General features: G+C 35.8%; 1 protein-coding gene across 5 annotated transcripts in view; it reads right to left on the minus strand.

The window, feature by feature from the left end:
* LOC149573055 (Vacuolar protein sorting-associated protein 26) overlaps positions 1–19,419 on the minus strand; it is a 160,438-nt gene extending 141,019 nt beyond the window's left edge. For 3 of the 5 annotated variants that reach the window (XR_016360025.1, XM_089814227.1, XM_089814228.1), the window contains exons 1-3: positions 19,233–19,417; positions 19,068–19,166; positions 18,915–18,979 (exon numbers count right to left, since the gene is read on the minus strand). Coding sequence is in view for 4 of the 5 variants with exons in the window: in XM_089814227.1 (XP_089670353.1) it covers positions 18,915–18,979; positions 19,068–19,166; positions 19,233–19,319 (251 nt within the window). In the remaining variant the exon portion in view is untranslated. Of the gene's footprint in view, positions 1–18,914; positions 18,980–19,067; positions 19,167–19,232 lie in introns of all 5 variants that reach the window. The other 2 variants (XM_089814230.1, XM_089814229.1) reach the window with 2 other exon arrangements.
* Between the last annotated feature and the right edge of the window lie 1,025 nt (positions 19,420–20,444).

Below are 20,444 nucleotides of genomic sequence, written 5' to 3' on the forward strand. Positions count from 1 at the left end.
CATGCATGTGTCAAAAGAAAAATGATGAGCACTCCTCATTGTGTATTTGCGGTAAAATGCTCCAACCTTTGTCAATGGCTCATCACTAAAAACACTTGAATCAAGTAGTTGATCCCTCTGACTCTGAAAATCAACAAGCCGGCATCCAAAATCAGCTACATGCAATGAAGTGACAGATTTGCTTCCAGGAGATGGAAACAAATCAACATGAGAGCTATACTCCCAACCGGATGACACTCTGCGAATGCCCTATGTGGATGACGAAGTAGCATCATGTACTACCACACAACTCTTAGGAGAATCCACCATTGTGACACAAGCTACCAGTGAATTGTCCTGTATCAACTGTCATGGCACTAATCTCAGGAGAACTCGATACAACTAGTGGTTCTCTACTGTTCTCCACCAAGGTACTCGTCCCAGTTGAAATCTCTGTGATAGATGTAACCACATCCCTACTACAACCCATGGATATAAAATTCTTATCAATTGCCTCTGTATGTAACTATACTATATCTGCAGTTGGTGGAGACTGTACCAAACTCAACTCTTTTGTAAGCTTCTCAATCTGTAATTGTGACTCTTGAAGGGCCAACTGGGCACTCTGCAAAGAGTCCATAGTCACCTCAAGCTCATGAGTGAGCCTATCAACCTTCTCCTCATTTCCCTACAATGCAACCTAACAAATGTGATCCCACTCGAGAAGAAAATCTCTATCTGCAAGTAATTGTAGGTAATTTTGTTTCATCATTCCAATCGCTTCTCAGAGTGTATGTATCTCTACAAGAGAAAAAACACTAACACCATGCTCATCTATCAAAGGAGTACTCCAACCATAGGTGGCCAACATTTGACAAGCAACATCAAAATGCTTAACGGTTGTGGCAACCATCCTGTCATTAACCTTCAATTAGCTTGCTAAATGATGATCCCCTTGTGACGAAACAATTCCACTCAAATCTTCTAATTTGTCATCCTCACTGTGATATGAGGCTAAATCAATGTCACCATATGATACGCAGCATCGTGTATGCTATCATCTAGGCACTCCTCAATATCTAGGGTTTTGTTGCTATGCACCTCATAGGATGGCTCAACTGACGAGGTAGAAGCTGTTGATATAACAATATCTTCACACTCTTCCACTTGCAAGGTGGCTACGTGTTCATCCACATCCTGATCTTGGGATCCATTGTCATCAAATGAATTTTCTAATTTGTTTTCTAAGATCTGATTTTTGCCCTCCATAAGGTCAGTTGTATGATGGTCACTAACTGCTAGGAATTCATCATAGAGGCTTCTAGATACTTTAGGGACCTTTTGTTCCTCTTTCCTTTTAGTACTATTATCAAGTTGATCAATGGCTTCCTTATGTAAATTTTTGTACCTGTCCTTTGCAAGGAGATCTCAAGCCAAATCATAGCATTTAGTTTCTTATCATATTTGTCTTGTTTTGTGGCCCTAGCTAAAAGTCCACGTATTCAGTGAAAGAAAATTCTTTTTGAAGCTTTGACAAAAATTTATTATAAACATCGTACAATCTTCTCACTTCAATTTTACATTCATCAAGATCTTTGACTTGCCCATCACAAGAGTACCTTGAATTGCTATTTTTTTGAAGGTCTGCAGTAGCCATGTTCTCGCGTTTTGCGTCTTTAAATCTCCTTGTCTTTCTACGCTTGTATTGAAAGACTGACCAAGATTTGTTGTACTACTGCATATTAAATAGCTATTGAACTGTCACCTGCAGATGACCTGTACTGAGATATGACCCTCCAACCACACATCCCTTATTCCAAACTTAAACTGCAGGTTTGCAATTAATAGTTATTTCCTTTCCGATATTATCTGCAGGAACCTTATCCTTTATCTGCCTCCAAGCTTATACTTTAACAAATTCTCCACTTCCCAGCAGCTGTCCATGACTGTAATATTCTACCCTTAAATTTGGTGTAAAACTAAAGACTAATTTCGTCAAACAGTTCTTATGTATGTTGTAACTGTTCCGATTCACCTTGTTATCCTTTTTCCTGATATTTTCCTCACTCGTGTTTCCGAACCGAAACCTGTACCAAATGACCTACTTAATGTTCTGGGCGTGATCATAATGTCTATCATCTTCAACCTTGTCGTATATCAGTCGACCTATTTACTGGGCATGGGAAGAGACTAATCGTGGGTTCAACAACCTTGACCCAACTGGAATGAGACCCGTGTAGATATGCTACCGTCGTGTGAGGTATTCGTGCTGATATGTGGCCGCACAGCTATACCTAGCACCAGTTAAACATTGCTTGAGTTTCTCAAAATGATACCACTGACTTCTTGTGTCCTTGCTTTCTCCAATAATGGCGATGTTTAGCTAAGAAAGATTAAAGTCTGTCAGCGTTTGAAAGGCCCTTGCTAAATGACGTCCAACAATTAGTTTGCACCAGTCGCGTGCGGAAAAAAACCTACCAAAACTTCGACTCCACACAAAATCTCTAGACTATTCAGCTTCCGCTCAATTCCACTCACAGTCATCTTGTCATTTACTGAAAACGTGAATCGCACGTTGTATAACCCTGTTCTATGCTCACCCGGCTTGCCTCACACTGTCCAGACGTATCTTCTATTCAACCTACGGCACCAAGAAAGATCTTCCCACTCACGACCTTCCAATGACGTGTATTGTTGTTTGGCCCTAGCAACCCACCTGTAAAAACATTGGCATTCTCATTTCCAGCCATATTCGTCTAATAGTCTCCCACGTGGGTTTTATGGTAAGAAATGATATTGCCCAAACGTATTAGTAAAAATACGCAAGCTTGCCTAGGTCACTAAGTTAGGCACCCGTCCCTCCAAATAATCTGACTGTATCACTGTAAAATTCAAAAATACCAACAGAACTCAGAATATGCAATGTTTTCTATAGTTGGTCTTCATACCTCCAATGTCGTCCATCAGTTTTCCTCACAACACTAACAACCACATCCAAGTATTTTGGGAGATGCCGGATCAGTGCACATATTTGTTCCAAAAGTTATATTATCCTTTTTCCAATTACTGAAACTTGCGGCCAGATTAACCTTAATTCCAACTGAAAATCAGCAAGTAAATTCAACGCATGCACAACGTAGTATTTCAACTGCATACACTTCGAACTAACCCAGCTATGTGAAAATGATGCCACGATGTGCTCCTGGTTCATTCACGTGACCACAGTTATTGAACCTCACAAGCTGGCAAGACCTTAGGCTCTAATACCACTGTAATATCCCTTTCCAGATATTTTCCCAAAACCCTTGATATTAAAGTGCAGGTTTAAAAACCTAAACAGATAACCAATATGCAATATAAATTCCAAAACTTCAACAAATTTGTAATCAGCAGATTTACATACAATAAAAGTCAAAAAACTTGTTTATTCCTCCAATATTCAGAAAAGTACATATATAAATCAAGAGTTAACTCAGATAACCATCAAATACATTACTGTATTTTACAACAGCAATACAATAAGATGCTAATAACCAAATGATCCAATCTTACAAACATGTAAAAATAGTCAAATTGGCAAATGCAGATAAAACCTATAAGAAGGCTAGGTTTGCATCCAACCTCCAAAGTTTCTTCAAGTGTTTGCGTCCTCAAAAAAATAACCAGCAACTGTTTCCAGCTCCCAGATTACTATTTCTCTTAAATATTATATCTTCATATCCTCCCATGTAGAGTCTGTTGTACCTTTATGTTTTTTCCCAATGTGATGCACGGTCTTTTAGGTAATGTGAGACAAAGCAACTTTTTTGTCCTTTAGTCACTTAAGTGAACATAGTAACTTTTTAAAATAAAGTGACAAGTTAAATGAATTTAATAGTCACTTAGTCAGGAAACCATATAATCATCAGGCATTAAAATAGCTGACCAAATGAACTCAGATAATCACATGTAATAGCTTGTTGGAAAGCTCTCGGCGAGACGCTTCCAAACCAACATTGAGGTACCGAAAATACTGAGCTCTGATTACTTACTAAAAATAGTAAGCATCTGGACAACCTACCAAAACTGCTCTGATGGGTCTGGAACTAGAAATGTCTAAGCCAAATCTCAAACTAAACCCCATGAAGAACCTATCTACCCCCGAACCTTGGCAAAGCGAGCTAGCCACACAAAATTATAATGTCCTAGAAAAATGGGACATTACAATATCACCCAGACATACAAGAACTGAGAATCAAGCACTACAAGGTTTTCAGTGAAATACCACCAGGTACACCTCCAGATAGAGGTATTGAGCATATTATTGAGTTAGAGGAGGGTGCTAAACCCATCATGATCACACCCTACAGGCATCCAAAGAGATTGAAGGATGAGATCAAGAAAACCATCAAGGAACTACTTGCTATAGGGCACATTAGACCAAGTAAGTCGCCTTTCGCTTCCTCTGGGGTTTTGGTAAAGAAGGATGGAACTCTTAGGGTGTGCATAGATTACAGGGTCCTGAACAAGAGGACTATCAAAAATAGGCACCCCATCTCACAGATTGATGAGTTATTAGATGAGCTATATGGACTTGGAGCATGTTTCTTCTCCAAAATTGATTTGAGATTTAGGCTATCATCAAATCCAAGTCAAAGAGCAGGCTATAGAGAACACGGCATTCAAGTGTCATCGTGGCCATTTTGAGGTTGTAGTTATGCCATTGGGGTTAACTAATGCTCCAACTACTTTTCAGTCCACAATGAACAGGGTCTTTTAGCATCAGTTGAGGAAATTTGTATTAGTCTTCTTTGATGACATCCTGGTGTATAGTAGGACATGGGATGAGCATGTGTGGCACTTAGACACTATGTTGAGGGGAGTCCTTGTATGCAAAGGAGTCCAAATGCGATTTGGGATTATCAAAGTTATTATATCTGGGTCACATTATTAGTGCTCAGGATGTACGCATGGATCCTGAAAAGATTCGTGCTATTATTGAGTGGCCTACTCTAGTGAACTTGACACAGTTGAGAGGATTTTTGGGGTTGTGTGGGTTCTATAGGAGGTTTGTTAGTGGACATTCTAGGCATGCACCACCCTTGATAGACTCGGTGAGAAAGGGGGCTTTCTTATGGACTCGAGGCATGGGAGTGTTTTGATAAATTCAAGGATTTGATGACTTCTTGCACAGTGCTAGCATTACCAGATTTTAGCAAACCCTTTGAGCTCTATGAAGGTGTTGGAGCGGTGCTTATGCAGGACAGGCACTCGATTGCTTATGAGAGTAGGAAGCTCAAGGGGCCTGAGAGGAGCTTCAGCATTTATGATAAAGAAATGTTGGCCATAATGCATGCTCTGGCCAAATTCAAGCAGTACTTAGTGGATAGCGAATTCAGCATAAAAGTCGACCACAATAGCCTGAAACATTTCCTGGGGCAACGAAATCTTAATGATAGTCAATAGAAATGGGCGAGTAAATTACAGGCATGTGACTTTGATATTACCTATTTCAAGGGGACACAAAGCGTAGTAGTAGATGCCTTGTCACGAAGACCCCACTTGAGCTTGATGATAGATATATCGAAGGATTAGAGACATTTGATCATTGCAGAGTACGCAAAGGATACATGGGCATCGGGATTCATTGATGGATTGATCCAAAATAGTGATTTCACCCTTGTGAATGAGCTCATCTTTTACAAAGGGCGCATTTATTTGGTGCTAGGGTCAGAGGTTAGGAGGACGGTGTTGAGAGTTTATCATGACTCATCTATGGCAGGACATCCAAGTTTTTATAAAACCTACCAGCAAATTCGTAAGCGTTTTTCTAAGAAAGGGCTTAAAGCTAAGGTGTTGTTGTATGTTAGAGAGTGTCCTACTTGCCAGCAAAATAAACTAGAGCACTCTTACCCAGCCGGCTTACTTCAAACACTTCCAATTCTTGATAGGAAGTGGAGTGTTTGTGCATGGACTTCATTACAGGACTACCAAAAGCCCAGGGCAGAGATTGTATATATGTTGTTGTTGATTGGCTTACGAAGTTTGCCCACTTCTTCCCGATCACTGCTACACAAGTGGCAGATTTATTCTTTGGAGAGATATTTAGGGTGCATGGCTTACCTCAGAGCATTGTCAACGACAAGGACAGCAGGTCTATGAGTCACTTCTGGCAGGAGTTGTTCAGATTGTGTGGGACAAAGCTCACTCCAAGTACTAGCTACCACCCCCAGACAGATGGTCAGACAGAGATAGTAAACAAATGGGTGGAGGGATACCTCCGGAATTACATAGCAGGACAACAGAAGGCTTAAGTTAAGTGGATATATCTATGTGAATATTGTTATAATTCCACTTATCACATGTCTATCCAGATGTCACCATTCATGGCATTATATAGATATGAGGCACCCAGGTTCATGGATTTGTTGCTATCAGATAATAGAGTGCCCAGTGTTGGAGAGTTATTACAGGAGAGCCAAGACATTGTAAAGGCTCTTAAGGAGAATATCACTAAGGCACAGAATCAGCGGAAACAGTTTGCTGATCAGAAGAGGATTGAACGGGCTTTTGAGGTAGGCGATATGGTATATTTGATGTTGCAGCCTTACCGCCAATCCACTCTCAAAAAGAGTGGCAAGAAACTTAAGCCACGTTATTATGGGCCTTTTAGGGTGATCAAGAGAGTTGGAGACGTGGCTTACAAGTTGGATTTGCCAGCAAAGAGTAGAGTCCATAATGTCTTTCATGTGTCACATCTCAAAAAGGCATTAGGACACCATATTGTTCCTTCTATAGTGTTTCCACCCTTGGATGATGAGGGAAAATTGGTATTGGTGCCAAAGGCTATCATTGATTTCATGGAAAGAAACTTGAGGCGACATATTATAAGGGGGTATCTAGTGAAATGGAAGGACTTGCCGGTAGAGGATGCGAAATGGGAGAACGAGGAGATTTTGCAGCACCCGGAGTTGAAGTTGCTTGAGGACAAGCAATTTCAGTGAGGGTGGAATATAATGTCCCCCATCTTTTAGGCCCTCAACGGAGTTCTTAGCCTTTCACTCTCCGAAGGCTAAGAGGAGAAATAAGGAGAAATAAGAAGAAATAAATTAAATTAAAGTCAATAAATAAATAAATCTAAAGTGCCTTTATATTTTATTTATTTTTCTAGAAGCGCAACTAATTATTGTATTGGAAAGTGGGAAGCTTCTAGAGAGTGCATTTTCTAAAAGCACAACTTATTATTGTTTTGGAAAGGGGGAAGTTTCTAGAGAGTGCAATTAAATAATATTTTATTTCCTTCTAGAAGGGTGAGGGAAAACAATAAATGGAGGTGAAAGCTTCATTGCCAGGCATCTGATTATTGTCAATTGCATTTGATATGAACTTGGGAGAAGAAACTAAGGGTTTTTTATTTCTATTAGCCATTGGAGAGCGTCAATTCTTCAGTGTTGCAACCATTTGAGGTGGTGAAATATCCACTGAATTTGGCATTCAAGAGAGCTTCATTATGGAGTTCATTTGTGCTTAAGGAATAATAGAGGGTTTGAAGAATATTGAAGGACTATCGAGTGCAGACCTGAAGATTCATCTTTGACATCCATTAGTAATCATTTTTTCCCTTCTTGTTACAATATGCATGAATAGTGCTGCACTACGGTACCCGCGCTACAGTATTTATGCTTGATTTCGATTACAACTTTCATCTCCATTCTTGGACATCACTATTATCAAGTTCCTCTTGCAATTATTAGTAGCTAGCATTATAAAGTTAGGCATATAATTATGCCATTGTAAGTGATAACTCAAAATCAGATTTGGCATTACTGTAGTCATTATTGTAAGCCCATTTGTCTTGGCAAATTCATAGCAACATTGTAAATGGAAATAAAGTCAATAAAAGAGATATATGTTGCATACCATTTGTTTGACGAAATGTCTATCTAATAGCATATATGATCAGCATAATAGTTGTATGCCAATTGTTTGTCAAAATGTCAGTTGGCTATAGGTATGCATTTCATATCCAGTTTCCATGTATATGCATTGAAAATACCAAAAAGAACTACACTTGCATATTAGTTCATTGTAAGAGGTATTGTAATATCATTTGCGAACATTCTAAATTTCTTAGCATCATTCAAACAATCTGAAACCCAAAAAAATCAAAAAAGAGAAAGACAGCATACAAGTGTTTGACAATATTCCTTGAGCTAAAATTAGTTAGTTTGGGCAAGGGATATTACAATTGCTATTGTGGGGAATTGATGATTGACTTCAAAAATCTAGACATGTTGTTTGTATCAAAGTGGCATGGTGGTTAGGTGGAGCAGCTTCCTTGAGTTTGATATAGGATACAAGCATTTTGGTCACAGCATGCAGATGCAAATTGCTTGAGGGCAAGCAATCTTTGGGAAGGGAAGTTTGTAATGCCCCCTTTTTCTTGTCGTCATTTTCCAGATGCATTGTTAGTCTTTGTTAATGTTAGTGTAGTTTCAGTCAAATAAAACTCACTCTATATATACACAAACACACACATATACATGAGATATATATTGAATTAGATATATGAGATATATTATATAATATATATTATATATGTGATATTTATATATATACAAATATATATGTGCGTGTTAAATAAAAACAATTATATTAAATACTAATGAATAGACATGTCCCTTCACGGGACATGTCTATCCATATTTCATCTAATATAAGAGAGATGGCTGCCATTTGGAGAGTACATACGGAGACGGTAGTGCAATTACATTTATAGCGATACTCATTTCTCAACATGGTGTTAGAGTAATGCTGCAATGTAAGGAACTAATAAACATCATATGGTTTGATATGAAAAGGAAAATGGAAAATGATAACAGAACTTCTATGAAACTATGAAGAGAATAACTCAAAGGAAGAAAATAAAAGAGTGCTAAAGAAAATCCTTTGTTGCTCGCATTCGTCAAGGTAGGCCTGTGTTGGAATTGAGGTTCGTGGACGTAGAGGAGTGGCAATGTGACAATGCCTTGGAGGAACATCTGCGAGGATTGGGTGTGAGGTCTCAAAGGGAGTGGCTGCAGCACTGCCTCAACTCCATCGCCACTGTCAACATTTTAGCAGGCTGAACACTCTCTCCCACTTCTTGTTTGCAGATTTTAACATGGTAGGAGATGCCATCCTTTCCCCCAATATTCACACATCACATGCCACAAATATTTATGGCCCTTACATCAGCATCATGGCTTTGTAGTGATAAAACCTTCATCAACACCTTAAATAGTGTACCTAAGCATTCATCACTAAGGGAGGACCCTTCATATTAGATAGTGGTAAAAAGATTGTGGAATTGGCATTCAAGAAATGTCAAATCGGCATAAGAAACAAGGCATCATGGATAGTATGATAAATTCCTTATGTCATAATATGATTGCCAAAACGCTCAAGGGCCATTCCCGATGTGAAGATAATAATAGCAAATTAAGTTACCTCCAATAAGAAGTAACCGGACATACATATTTCAGTGGGAATAATATAACAAGAGTTAATATTGAGGGTGGGGCTGATTATATTAAGGCACACATACCTTAGAGTAGATAAGGAAAACATCACTTTTGTGTTGCTCAAAGACAAGTTACGCAGATAATAAATCCCCCCTTGTAATACATTGAACGATGGGAGTCCAAAAATCTGAAACGGATTCTTGGTGAGGGTGTTTAAGCAGCCCACTCCAAAATATGCACTTTATATATATGTTCATATAGTGACGTCAACTAGTTAAGGAAGTGGGATCGAATTTATTAGAAAGGCAGAATTGGTGAATCACTTGTTTGAAGGGGATATTTTCCTATTCCTTCCAAACATAAACACAACTATAAGAGCAATAAGCCTTGATCTTTTCCTCAAGAATATTATAGCAAGAAAAGGGAATTTGATTTCAGACTCGGAGAAAGTTTGACACGTCTCCAAATGTAACATTGGATGAGAAGTTATGAAGATTGATATTCAGAGGGAGTCTAAGAGTCCATGTGTGTGACTACATGATTTTAATGGACTTGCCCCCTATGTACATCATGAGAAAGTGACGACTTCCAAAAAATTATCACTTGTATTTGCTGAGTTTGTTGAAAGGTAGCGATCTTACAATAACTTAATTTTCTATTATGATGAATGTCTTACGAAGTCTATGCAAATCATGATAGATTATACTTTGCATGGTGGATGTTCATATGGCAAGCATTATGAGAATGCATGTGCACATACCTTATGAACATTTTGATTACATGGTGAATGTTATGCAAATTGATGTTCAAGAGGCCATTACACAAAGTACTTGGTGAATATCATATGAGATGGCATTCAGGAGGCCATTACTCATAGTACTTGGTGAATATCTTGCAACTGGACATTCAAGAAGCCATTGCTCAAAGAGTACATGGTGAATGTCATATGAGATGACATTCATAAGGCCATTACTCCCAATATCATTACTCAAAGTATTTGGTGAATATCATTTGTTGATATTCTAGAGGCCAATACTCATGATATCAAATGTGATATCAAAATGTTGAATATCTTTTGATCAAAGATATTCTTATATTACATTGAAGTAATATGTGATCCTGTGTTTGTCATCCCTAACTAAGAGAGAGTGTTAGTGTAGTTTCAGTCGAATAAAACTCACTAAAGATATCTATGTATATATATGAGATATATTACATACATTATATTATATATGTGATACTTATATATATACAAATATGTGTGTGTGTGTTAAATAACAAACAATTATATTATATACTAATGAATAGACATGTCCTGTGAAGGGACATGTCTATCCATATTTCATCTAATATAAGAGAGATGGCTATCATGTGGAAAATACATACCGAAGACGGTAGTGCAATTATATTTACAGCGATCCTCATTTCTCAATAGCTTTTTCACTTCTTAATAGCCTTTTCACCATGGTCTCGTGGGCTAACCATGACTTTGCAGGGATCAGTGCGAGTTTTGACCTAGGAACTTTCAGATTCAGGCCAAACTGAGTTGATAAAAGGAGGGTTTCCGTGTACTTAGTAACTATAGTAAGTCGGCAGGGTTCTCTATTTTAGGCTTTCAGTGTTGGACTTGGATCGTGTCATCGAGATCTTTCCGACAAGCTATCATACATGGTTTTCGGAGTTGATTAGTTATTTATTTTAATGCCTTAAGATTACATAGTTTTAATGAAGTGACTTTTAAATTAAAATGCATATTAATAAGTCACTTATTAATTATAAGGCTATATTATTCTCTTAAGAGGAAAAAGGACAATTCAGAAAAAGAAAAAAAGAAAAAGAATAAAAATGAAGAGACAAGCAGGGGAATATGAAGAGACGCCAGGTTGTGCTTAAAAGAGGAAGCAAGTGCTCATTTCGAAAGACTTGGTTATTGGGTTTCATTTCAGTTTTCATTTGGAGAAACTTGGTAGCGTGCAACTTTCATTTTTAGAACATGAACTTTTCTTGGTGAATCAGACACAAACCCAGTTCAACTTTGTGGTAGATTTGAGACATAGTTCACACTGTAATGAAGGTTCTTTCTTAGTATTTCCCAATCTGACTGTGTTACTGTTTATAAGATTGGGATATTTATGAAGTTATTGTATTGCTGGTTTATAATGCAATAATGATTCTGAAATAGTTTTTATATTTGCTGGTTTTTATTGCATAAATTATCTGCTTATATTTTTGAAAATTTCTGGGAGATTTTGGAAACAATATCCATCCGGGATATTACATTCCAGAACACATGGAACTCCAAAACAACATTTGTTGTTTAGTAACACCCTTGGGAGTATATCTGTTGATTAAAATATGTTGCACTTTGAAAAGTCGCGTTAACGAGATATACACACAAGAAGACAAGTCACATGTCTATTTTGTCGGGACTATGTTGTTTAAATTTGTTTTCTGGGATCCTACATGTTAACCGCCACTTACTGTTTGGAGAAGCTAGAGGAGTTATAACTCTGTTTGGTTTAGAACAGACAAGTAATATTATATATTTTGGATCAAATCTCAAGGTGATGTGTGTGTGTCTCTCATATGAAATAAGTTTCCATTTTTATGATATTGAGTATGTGAGGTGGAACTTCCAGAAATATCAGTTCAGTGTTCAAAAAGATTAAAAATTGCAGACATATGAATGTAGAGTTCTGCGTGAACTTGTTATACAGTGTTTGTAAAATACGGAGGATCAGAATTCTAAGGAGTGTTTGTGAAATATGATACATGTGTGTGGGGTGTAAGATTGAAAAAAAAGAGAAGTTTCAGAGAAAAGCACAGCATGTTATTATGTCACTGGAATGATTGAAATGAAGGAAGGATGATCACAGGTTTTCACAGTTTTTAGCATAGGTAACAACAATAAACAGGTACAGTGACATCAGTGGTATCAGTTGGTAATTCTTTCACTGTTGTGTTTTATACAACAATTTGGTAATTCTGCAATCAAGTTTATGGATTATACAGTTCTTCAAATCTTCCAATTTCTCTGATGATATGTATTCAGCTCTCTCTGTGTGACTAATCAGAATTATATCAGACAGTGATTTGATAGTGATGTTATGACAGTATTGAATTTGGTTTACAAGGATTAAAATATATGTTTAAATTAAGTTATATTTGCTGATGATTCAAAGACAGATTTAAAGATGATATGAAAGAGTTGTTGTATTCTGAAACATCCATTCACAAATCCATTATACTTTGATAATGTTCAGTATGCAGAGAGTTCGTGAAAATTATGAATATTAGATCAAGTTACTATGATCAATTGTAAATCTACATGTGTTAGAGTTGAAGCTCTGAAAGTATGAGTTGGGGCTTATGCTATTGAGAGAAGTTAGAGCTATATTAGGGGGTTTGGAGACTCCATAGGGTTGGAGCCCTTAAAGTTGTAGCTGGTTTCAGATTGTGAGGCTGGATTAGGACAGACGATTCTAGCAGCTATCCTCACCGTGGTTTTCTCCCGCATTAGGTTTCCACGTCATAATTTTGTGCATTGTTTATTATGTTTGCTTTTGATATCATTCTATATTCTTTATGAATTGATGCTCTAGTTCAAACTAATCAAGTTGGATCAATCATTTGGATTAAAATTGGAAGTTGATTCTAAGGTCTATTCACTACTAATTCAAGCTCCCCCCCCCACCCCCCCCCACCTCCCCGACCTGTGTTCTACAATTGATATCGGAGCCAAATGTGTGTCAAAAGATCTAATCAGTCTAAGCACATTCTATGATTAGAAAACATGGTCAACTTAGAAGGAGAATCTTCAAATAAGGAACCTTTATTTGATGGAACAAACTATGATTTTTGGAGTGTTAGAATGGAAAGTAATATTGCTTCAATTGGTTATGATGCTTGGATATCTGTTGAAAAAGGCTACACTTTACCTAAAGCTCCCAAACTAATCTTGCCGATAAGAAATATTATGAGAATAATGCTAAAGCTAGTAATGCATTATCATGTGGATTAGCTAAAGTCATGCATTGTAAAACTGCTAAGGAACTCTGGCATATGTTAAAGGGTGTATATGAAGGGGATAATAAGGCTAAATAGGCTAAATTACAAACTTATAAGGCCAGATTTGAAGAATGAAACGTGAAAAAAGAAGAAAGTATTGCAGATTATATTTTGAGAGTTGATGAGATTGTGAATGCAATTAAATGTTAAGGCGGAAAATTAAAAGAATCAATTGTTGTGTAAAAGGCTTTACGTTATTTACCTTCTAGGTATACTAACAAAAATTCTGCTATAGAAGAAGCTAGAGATCTTACGAAACTAACAATAGATGATTTGTATGGTATTCTAACAGCTTATGAGATGAGATTGATAGGTGATGCAGAAACCAAAAAAGAAGTTACCTTCAAGGCAACTACGAAAGAAAAAGATGAAAGTTGAATCAGAATACCTAGAAGAACAGCTGATAAACATGGTAAAGAAGTTTAAAAGGTTTGGTAGAAATAAAGGAAAAGCATCTTTAAAATGTTATAGTCATGGGAAAAATGATTATTTTGCAGCAAAGTGTCCTTATGCTAATACTGATGAAGAAGAAGGATTTAAAAAGAAACAATTTGTTCATAAATCGAAAAGTTTACAAAGAAAAAGAAAAGTTTATATGTGAAAGAAGATAGTTCTAATGTTTTTGGTTCTCACAGTGGTGAAATTTTGTTTATGGCATAGGACCTTTCCATACAAATCAGGGTGATGATAACTCAAGCAGTGATTCAGAAGACGAAGTTGATTATCAAGAAACTAATTATGATTCCTGATAAGCAAATGAATTTCACAAAAAGTTCAAGTATGCTAAGTGATATGTTGTTTCAACAATGAGACACTAGCATCAAAACGGGATTAGGGTTTGAAAAGGCAGAAAGTTCAAACAGTGCAAAAGGTAAAAAGAATTTTGTTGAAACTAAGAAGTGGTTTCCCAGAAGACTTTACTCATTCTATGGTTACTAAAAATTTTGCAACTATTTTGGTCACAGAGCAGTAAATTGCAAGGTCATGCCACAAAGAAGGTTTAATTTTGTGAGTCCAAATTTGTTTAATGCCTTATAAAATTGTAACTTGATTTGTTTTAAATGTCAGAATATTGGACACACTGCAAGAAACTGTCAGTTGACAGGTTATCAGAGAAGAAAGAAACAAAATTTTGGACAAAGAAACAGAACAAATCTTTTGTTGTTACAGCATTACATGCTACAAAAGAATCTTTGGATTGTTGACGGTGGTTGTTCAAACCATATGACAGGTAACTAAAAGAAAATTCTTTACGTTTACAGAATGGAATGGTGGTCCTGTAAAATTTGGAGACAAATATTTAGTGCCAATACGAGGTAAATGTTCCTTGAGTATCAATGATATGCTAGAAGCAAACAATGTAATGGTACATTAATGATTTAAAATAGAATTTACTAAGTGTTAGTCAGTTATGTGACAATGGCTACGTTGTAAATTTAATGCTCCCTAGGGTGTGAGAAAACAAAACTTGATTCAAGAAAGGTAATTGCCGAAGGCAAACAAACTGAAAATAACGTGTACAATCTGAGAGAAAAAGATAACGAGATACAACAAGCAATTGCGCCCACATGGAATCAATCAGCGGATACTTTTGGAGCCCTTCACCAATGGCTTGGCATTGTAGCTTTGCCACACTAAGTTCCTGAATCAAGGCACAAACTTAGGGGGAGTTTTGTCTATTTTTATCTTTTATACCCCGCCCCTTGTCACTGATGTCAAAGGGGGAGAAATTGTGGACAAGTTGATTATGAACTGGAGGTTTTTTGGTGTTGTGTTTCAGTTTGCAGATTCAGATTTGCAGGTGTTTCAGTTGGGATGCAGGTTCAGATCAGTCAGTGGTGTGCAGTGGTATGTTTGCAGGTGACCTATATGTATTTTGTCATCAATGACAGCAAAAGATTGTTAAATGTCATTGATGTCAAAATGGAAAACAATATTAAACTACATATGATTGCTTACATACAAAATTTTAAAAAGAGTACTTACAAAGAAACGCATATCCTCTATGTATTTAATTGCAGTCAATGTAGATGGAATATATATTCATGTTCTATGCAGGGGGTTATAAAAATGGTTTGATGCTCTTTAGACAGGTGGTGTATTTCCTTTCTTGAGTGCTGTCTGGTTGTCTACTAGCCCAATATTAGGTATATGGAGTCGTGTTTCATAAAATTCGTATGAAGACAAATTATTTAATGCCAACAAGATTGTTGCTGGACGTTGTCAATTCTTTGAAGACAGAGATATGCCACGTCAAAGCCAGATTACATTTCTTCAGCCAATAAAGTATCAAGAGAAAAAAATGAATTATGGTCTGTGTATGTTCTAAGTGATTCGTATTTGACTTGGTCAGATTTCAGTTCAATTCAATAACTCTCAATGTTTTAGTTCGCAGCAATAATCATGTCAGATGGTAATATTATATGTTCTTACAACGATCGCAAGGAGGTCACCACATCATTAAACAAGTATATATAAAATCGTCAGTTCAAAGCCAGATATCGGTTTAGAAGGTTAGGTGGTTCCAGAACACATGGAACTCCAAAACAACATTCACAGTTTATTAACACCGTCAGGAGTATATGTGTTGATTAAAATATGTTAGAATTTGAAAAGTCGCATTAACAAGCTATATACGCAAAAAGATAAGTCACTTGTTTATTTTGTCGGGACTACGACATTTAAATTTGTTTTCTGGAAACCTATATGTTAACCACCACTTATTGTTTGGAGAAGCCAGAGCAGTTATAACTGCATGCGGTTCAAAACAGACAACTAATATTATAAATTTCAAATCAAATTTGAAGGTGATTGGTGTGTCTCATATTATATAAATTTCCATTTTTATGATATTGAGTATGTGAGATGGAACTTCGAGAAATATCAGTTAAGTGTTCAAAAAGATTAAAAATTGCAGGCACATGAATGTAGATTTCCGAGTGAACTTGTTACACAGTTTGTGTGTAAAATACAGAAGATCAAAATTCTAAAGAGGAGTGTTTGTGAAATACGATGCATATGTGTCAGGTGTAAGATCGAAAAACAAAAGAACTTTCAAAGGAAAAACACAGCAATGTTATTATGTCACTGGAATGATTGAATTGAAGGAGGGAATGATCACAGGTTTTCACAGCCTTTAGCACAGTTAACAACAATATACAGGTCCAGTGACATCAGTGGTATCAGTCACAGTAATTCTTTCTCTGTTATGTTTTATGAAACAATTTGATAATTCTGCAATCAAGTTTATGGATTAGACAGTTCTTTAAATCTTCCAATTTCTCTGAAGATATGTTGCATGACTAATCAGTATTATAAAAGACAGTGATTTGATAGTGATGTTATGAAAGGATTGAGTTTGGTTTACAAGGATTAAAATATAAGTTTAAAGTAAGTTATATTTGCTGATGATTCAAAGGCAGATTTAATGATGAGACAGAAAACTTATCGTATTCTGAAACATCTATTCACACATCCATTATACTTTGATAATGTTCAGTATGCAGAGAATTTGTGAAAAGTTAAAAAATATTTGATCAATTGTGAATCAAAAGTGTGTTAGAGTTGAAGCTGAAAGTTTGGATTGGAGCTTAGACTACTGAGAGAAGTTGAAGCTATATTAGGGGGTTTGGAGACTCCATAGGGTTGGAGCCCTTAAAGTTGTAGTTGGTTTCAGATTGTGAAGCTGGATTAGGACGGTAGATCCTTGCAGCTACTCTCACCTTGGTTTTCTCCCGCAGTATGTATTATGTCTTGTTTTGATTTCATGGTATATTCTTTATTTTATGAATTGACGCTCTAGTTCAAATTAATCAAGTAGGGTCAATCATTTGGATTAAAGTTGGAATTTGATTCTAAGGTCTATTAACTACAAATTCACCCCCAACTCTTGGTAGTGAACCTGTGTTCTACAAAATATTATCTTGCACTCAATTCGAGATGTTTTCATTGTGTTTTTCATTTGTAGGCAAGACTAATTTCTGCATGGCAAAAAATAGGAAGTATTGAGGATGACTCCCCAATTGACCATGATGAGATAGATCTAGAGTCTCAATGAATTGTTGCACCTCAAAATGATGATGATCATGATGCTGATGATTATGTTGATGATGATGATGATAATGTTGTTGAGCCTGAAGATCTTGAAATAATGGAAGAGGCCAACTTTTCTCAAAGTGTTCTTGAAGGACTTGGGTCAAGGACTCTCCGAGGGGAAGCATCAACAGAGCCTCCTGGTCCAGGCATGCCACTGGCTACTTTTGAGTTTTTGAAACTTTGTACTTAGTTTATTGGTTGACTTTGTATATAGTCACAAACTATATTGTGAATTGACATTTTGACAATCATCTCCATCTATTTATCTTTTATGTTATTGTGGTATGTTTTGTGCAATGAAATCAGCAATATTTATATAAATGATGAAAATCTCTTCTCTACTATCTACTAGTTGAACCCTGTAGTTTATTGGCTCTCAATATATCTATGATGTAGAAATGCCCCTTAATTTCAAAAAAAAGTAATCTTTTCATTGTTTTCCTTCAAGTTTTCACATGTTTTTGTAAATCCCATTTTTTCAAAATGCCTACTCCTCTGGTTTACCAATTTTTTCCCAAAATGATGTATGCTTCTATGATTTCAACCCCTTATATTATTGTTAAAACAGACTTAATTCAGGGGTTCCTAATATATCAATCCAAACAAAAACAAAATAACTATATGAGTCCCAGCATCAGACCCAAACAAAAACAGAATGACCATAGGAACTCTTGCATCACGGAAGCTCTTACCCTGCACTATAAGCGACCTCTATAATCAGAAATCTATTTTAGGAAATGCTTAAATCTATGTCGGTATGTTAGATTACCCCTTATGTAATGAGAATGCTTTGTTATGATTATGCTCCATTGCTTTATTATTACAAATTAGATATTCATGGGGTGGTAGAATTATTGGAAAATGTAATCAGTAATTAGCGATAGTTCAGTAAAAAGGTCAATTGTAAATTTGAGTTTGGGTTCGGGATTGGGTTGTTAGTTATTATTAGTTATATAAAAACCATACCAAAATCTTCTTGTTTTATATATAGCTGGTTGGAATCCAATGGTCAATCTTTGTGAATTTTCTTTTGGTTTACCATTTTTTTTTTAAATAAATCATTTACAACGAGGAATATAGAAGCTCCGATGTGCAATCTGGGTTTCTCTACCACTGAGCCATGATGCACTTAAATTAATGGCGAAGGATCTTGTTTTGATGGAAAAAATACAAACAGCGGCTAATAGGAGAATAAATTCATAGTATTTGAAGAGAGAAGAAACTGTAGAGCAACCGATATTTCAAATTTTCAAGTCTGCTCAATGGAATTCTAAGATTATGCAAGCTTACATAATGGGAAGCGGTTTTACAGAATTATAAAGGGACTCGATTACTCCAATAGTTCCTGCTCTGAGCTGCCAAGAAACGATTTACATATTAAAATCAACCCCACGCCAAAGAACGAAGGATGCAGAATTAAGAGAAATGAAAAGAACTTGACACCTGTAAATTAACACGACCATCTACAATAACACGGATTCCCTGATGAGAGATGTGTTTCGACGCCCAATTATTTATCACCACCATTCCAGTAAGGACTTCCTGAATGCGTTGCCATGTTTAGATTGCTTCAGACAAATGAAGTAAATAGAGCAAAATGTGCATTACCTGTGGACGGTAGATGCGACTACCTCTGCTGAGCTTCAACTCAACCTCCACTCCCCTCTCCTTCGCCATGCCGACTGCTCTGTTCATTGTTCAGCCCTCGCCTCGTAATTAAACGCGAATGTATACATAAAATTATGGTTATAAAAGCAGCTGCACTCCAATGGTTACAAAAATGTGTAGTTTTGATGATGTTCGCGAAAGTATATATAAAATTATGGAAATGTGTTAAATGGGTGGAATTCTCAAACGATAGACATAATTTTTTTTTTATTAGATTCGTTCTATAAGCATTCTATTTTTTTTTATAGACTATATTATTTTTACGGATCATAAATTAAAATAAAATATTTTAATTATCAAATTATCAATCTAATATATTTTGATCTCTATATTATTATTTATTTGGGTTTAAAGATACAAAAGAATTTTTATTTTATTCTTGAGTTTGTAAAAGGTTATTGTCAAAATGTTTTATTAATAACTATTAATCTTCGATTTAGTCTTGGACACAAGCCTCCTATTAACTATGTTGAATATAGTTGTGTAAGTATAAGAGAGATCTTTCCTTCCCTTACAAGATTTTAGATACAATTCACATATTAATTTTTCACAATTTTAGTGATCAATTGAATGTTTAATACTTTTGCCCCTTTTTTAAATGAGGACTTAAAAGGCATACCTTCTCTTACAAAAATAGTTTATTTTTATTATTCTTGATTCATATCCTTGTAAGCTCATCATTTGTCAATGATCTTTTATTTCCTCTTGCAAACCTCGTCCTTGACTTGGGTCAATGTTAGACATCTTTAAAATAATGATTATGAATACAAAATTAACAAATCCCATATGATTTATAAAGTTGTATCAAGTAATAAATAGATAAATAAACCTTTATTTGCATGTTGATACTTGAGTAATACATATATTAGATCAAATATATTAGAATATATATATATATATACCAAATTATAATAATATTTATAAAAAGAACTAAAAGCATAATTTAAAAAAGTGTTACATAGTGGTTATATATGCTTATTATAGTATTTAATTTAAAAAATTGTAGATGAGGTGGAATAATATACTAATTTATAGATAAGTCGCAAATAGTTTCAGGTCAATTACATTATAGTTATTTAAAGTAAAATAACTCTTAATATGTTAAACATAATACTTTTTTGATAATTGGGTTCACCACTTAATGTGTTAGTT

The sequence above is a fragment of the Cupressus sempervirens genome, chromosome 2 (assembly GCF_028749045.1).
Source record: "Cupressus sempervirens isolate cs-2001-9-10 chromosome 2, ASM2874904v1, whole genome shotgun sequence".
In the NCBI taxonomy this organism is placed as follows: Eukaryota; Viridiplantae; Streptophyta; class Pinopsida; order Cupressales; family Cupressaceae; genus Cupressus; species Cupressus sempervirens.